The sequence below is a fragment of the Nilaparvata lugens genome, chromosome 7, assembly GCF_014356525.2.
Source record: "Nilaparvata lugens isolate BPH chromosome 7, ASM1435652v1, whole genome shotgun sequence".
NCBI classification, from domain to species: Eukaryota; Metazoa; Arthropoda; class Insecta; order Hemiptera; family Delphacidae; genus Nilaparvata; species Nilaparvata lugens.
This window is the reverse complement of record NC_052510.1, coordinates 63,049,349-63,053,563: the sequence shown is the minus strand read 5'-3', so window position 1 is coordinate 63,053,563 and position 4,215 is coordinate 63,049,349. Positions and strand designations below refer to the sequence as shown.

Genomic DNA, 4,215 nt, shown 5'->3' with positions numbered 1-4,215 from the left:
TCAAACAATATCGATAGTTATGAAGCCGACGCAGAGCAAGATCAATCTTCTCGAACGACTGCCGCCAAATTTGAAATGAATTATGCCTATCCTCACCTATTCGGCTACAGATTCAAGTAATACGGTACGGCATTGGATTTTGCTAAGCATATTTTGATCCAAGAAAAACAAAACATTGAATATTTATGCAGTAATATCACTGTAAGAATCAAGAGTATATGCTGATGGGACATACAGTATTTATTTCATTGTAGGTACATTACCTACCGTTTTGTTTCTATTCAAATATAAATTAATCCCAGTTGAATTGATTATATTAGAATTTAATTTTCTACTATTTTGAATTTAATATATTTGAGTTTTTATCTAAAACCATTTCTAGTCCATGGATGTAGATAATTCATAAAGATTATCTGAAGTTCCACTCTTCCTTTAATAAGTTTCTGCTCTCTTCAAAATTTAATCAAATAAATTCATGGTGACTCTTACCATAAGTGTCAGGCCTGACAGGAAATAGTCCACTTTTAATTATAGGAAATATCCTCAATGGATTAGCTTACCATCAACTCTGCAAGAAATTTTTTGAGCATAGAAAAATTGCAAAGTTGACGATAGATTCTATTGGCATCTCATGTTAATAAAGTTCTATTCTATTGGCATCTCTCACAAAAGAAGATTTTCACACTTGCCGAACGTCGGCCGATTTTCAGAATAATACGGTTTCATCCTCATTAATAATATTGGCTTATTCTCAGCCAATTTGAGGACAATAATTATTATTCTGTGAGCCGGCGGAATACCGGTCGTCACTCTTGAGCGCCTCATTAAACTTACTTAATAAACATCCATAGCCCGAGTCTTCGGTCGTATGCCACTAAAATTCTTAAACAAGAAGATAATTTTGGTTCGTGTCAAAGAGTTCATGATTGCATGCCAAAAAAGTCCATGGATCTCTGAGGATTCTGAATGTTGGGCTATTTGGTTGATATTGCACCAAATAACAGATCTTGAAAAGACAACCTCAGGCAAATGATAAAATTGGAAATATTCCCTTCCGTTCAGGAGATATAGCCATTTGAATATTGGCAAATTTTATGTTTGCAGCATCATATCCCATACTATTAAACGAGCAACTTCTGTTTATATGTTTGGATGTTTATATGTTTGTATTTCACTGGATCTCGAAAACGGCTCTAACGATTCTCACGAAATTCAGAACATAGTAGGTTTATAATATAAAGATTCGATTGCACTAGGTCTCATCCCTGGGAAAACTCGCTGAAGGACATTAAAAGGATATTATTAGTCATCCTTGGAAAAACAGATGATAATTTCGTCGTCTGTTGGTGATGGAAGTGAGTGAGCGAGTTCATGTGTGTGGGACTGTGTCAAAATTATGACTCAGCTGTTGAACTTTTGTAATCATTCAATCAGGTACTTATTGCCGGTTGCAAAAAAGCCGGGTTATTTTCAATCCTGATTAATTCCAGTATATCCATCTTTTTGAAATGGTCTTTTCTGATTTGGTTCACGTGAAGTTAATCAGGATTAAAATTTGACCGGCTTTTGTGCAACTGGGCCTTTGTGAGGGAAACTTTCGCATTTCTCTGGGAATTAATCTCAATTTACTGTGATTAGATAGAACATTTCTGTATGGATGTTATTATGATTTATTCTTTCGTAATACATTTTTTATGCTCTTGTACACCAGAGCTCGGTCTCCTATATTCTCCTGTAAAATAGCATAGAGAGAAGATTGCTTATGCTATCTTTTCTCTATAATAATAGTGTCACATTTTTCTGGTAAAGCTATATCTATGGTACAAATTCCAGCAGCTAAATCTGAGATAATTTTGGTTTTTGTGAAACAAATCCATGAGAAACTCCATTAATTATCTCCCGATATTACTTGCGATTTATACTAGAAGCTTATTCTACCAGCTGAGTATCTAAGGTACAAGTTCCAGCAGCTAAATCTGAGATAATTTTGGTTTTTGTGAAACAAATCCATGAGAAACTCTATTAATTATCTCCCGATATTACTTGCGATTTATACTAGAAGCTTGAAGCTTATTCTACCAGCTGAGTATCTAAGGTACAAGTTCCAGCAGCCAAATCTGAGATAATTTTTTTTTTTTAAACAAATCCATGAGAAACTCCATTAATTATCTCCCGATATTACTTGCGATTTATACTGGAAGCTTGAAGCTTATTCTACCAGCTGAGTTTACAAGTAGACCTTTGTCAGCTCAGTGTCGGTTGCACAAAATCAGGTTAAATTTTAATCGTGATTAATTCCACGAGAACCAGTCAGAGAAGCAGCCTTCTTTTCGAAAAGGCCTTCTCTGATTGGTTCTCGTTTTGGAATTAATCACGTTTTAAATTTAACCGGCTTTTGTGCAACCGGGCCTCAGTGTACGAATCATACAACTTGGCAGCTTGCAGAGTAGGGAAGGACTTAACCTAACTGCTATTAATACTAATAAAACTAGTCAAAACTAATTTGAAAACTATTTAACAATAAATAACAGTTACAAACTTGCTGATCCAACTCATGAAACAATAATAATTTAAAACACAAGTCGATTTCAAATAAATTTTATTGTAAAATAATCAAAACACATATTATTCACATACGTACTATTTATTACCGTACTAATCACATACTGTACCTCCTTGCACTCTTCTCACGACCCTTGAAACACTGAATCGACCAAAATTGATCGATGAAATGAAAAAATCAATTATCAGCGCCGTTCATTGGAATGGTTAGTTCATTCTATCCCCGCAAGAGATCGTTCGTTAAAAATAGGCCACTGTATAGATTGAGCGATAAAACTATTAAAACTTATTGAATATTCTATAAATCACTAATTATTTGAAGAACAAAGTACGAACTTTCTTTGATCATACACAAACGGCGTGAGAAATTTCTAAATGAACATTTTTGCAGCACACACACTTAAACGTAAATACAATGACTGAGGAGGGTAATAAGTTAGAGTTTGAACAAGACTGTAGCATCGCGTCTCTATAGTAAAAATCATTGATATTATTTCAAAACTTGGACAACTGAGATTATCCAAAACTGGCGTCAAATCGAGTTGAGTACTTTCAGCCAGTCATCTGTCAATCATTGCCCTACCAGAAATTGCCCTTTGGTCTGATGGGAAGCACCAATTTCAAAATGGCGTTGTACTGTTCCAGATGTTTTTCCTGTAAATCAAAAAAGAAATTTATTAAATTATTTATATTACTACAAACTACAAGTGAATAACATCATAGAGCAAAGCTAGCATAAGTAGATATCCCATGGTATAGGTCGTTCATGTTTCAAATTTCACTGTTAACTCAAGCCACGTAGTTCTTACACACTCGCCTGGTCAAAACGGTAATAATAGAAAGTAGTCGACAGTAATCGGCTTGAGTTAACAGAAAATCAACCTGAAAACACATTAAATCAAACAATAAATCACAGCTTGAAATTTGGAACATAAACGACCTATACCATTGGATATCTACTTGAGCTATTTTTTCTCTATAATAACATAATTAGTGAGATTTACTTTAAAATGATAGCATTCGCTATAAATAGCATCAACGCTTCTCATTTAAACTATCCTGAAGTTTAAAATGGATCCCACAATAGATAGGCTACAATATACAGAACATGGCCCTAATGAGTGGAAACATGTTGTGAATTATCAATAAATATAATTAGTACTAGATTTTTATTTAATTTTACTATTGTAGTCCAGGTTAAATAGAATGCAAAGTCAATTTTATATGTTTTTAATAGTTTGCTTCAAAATTCATCCATTTATTTAATTTCAATATTGTAGTTTAAATATTCTGCAAAGTTTGATTGAGAATTCGTCCATTTCAGACCATTTTAGTATGTCTAAATCCACAGTTCATTGATTGTTCTTTTTATAAATAAAAATATAAATCTCAGTACCCTAATAAGAGATTTATATTTTTATTTATATTAAATGTAGCCTTAAAAAAAGACAATTGTTTTTTTTGTATGTCTTGCAATGTACATTATTATAGAAAGAAGATACCGTAATTAGCGTATGCTATCTTTTCTCTATGACATTAATAAATAAATAAATGTGACACATGAACCATGCATTAAAACCTTTTCTGTATAAAAATGATGGAATTAGAAACAGTGTTGTGCCTTTCCATAACTTTCGTCCAACTTTATTTGAC

The 4,215-nt window shown here is 33.1% G+C and overlaps 1 protein-coding gene across 2 annotated transcripts in view; it reads right to left on the bottom strand.

Moving 5' to 3' along the window:
- Positions 1-2,582: 2,582 nt before the first annotated feature.
- The window catches only part of LOC111058202 (constitutive coactivator of peroxisome proliferator-activated receptor gamma), an 80,470-nt gene continuing 78,837 nt past the window's right edge, over positions 2,583-4,215 (bottom strand). The window contains exon 11 of one of the 2 annotated variants that reach the window (XM_039433365.1): positions 2,583-3,216. In XM_039433365.1, the coding sequence (XP_039289299.1) occupies positions 3,142-3,216 (75 nt within the window). In that variant the 3' untranslated portion in view covers positions 2,583-3,141. The remainder of the gene's footprint in view (positions 3,217-4,215) is intronic. The other variant, XM_039433366.1, reaches the window with a different exon arrangement.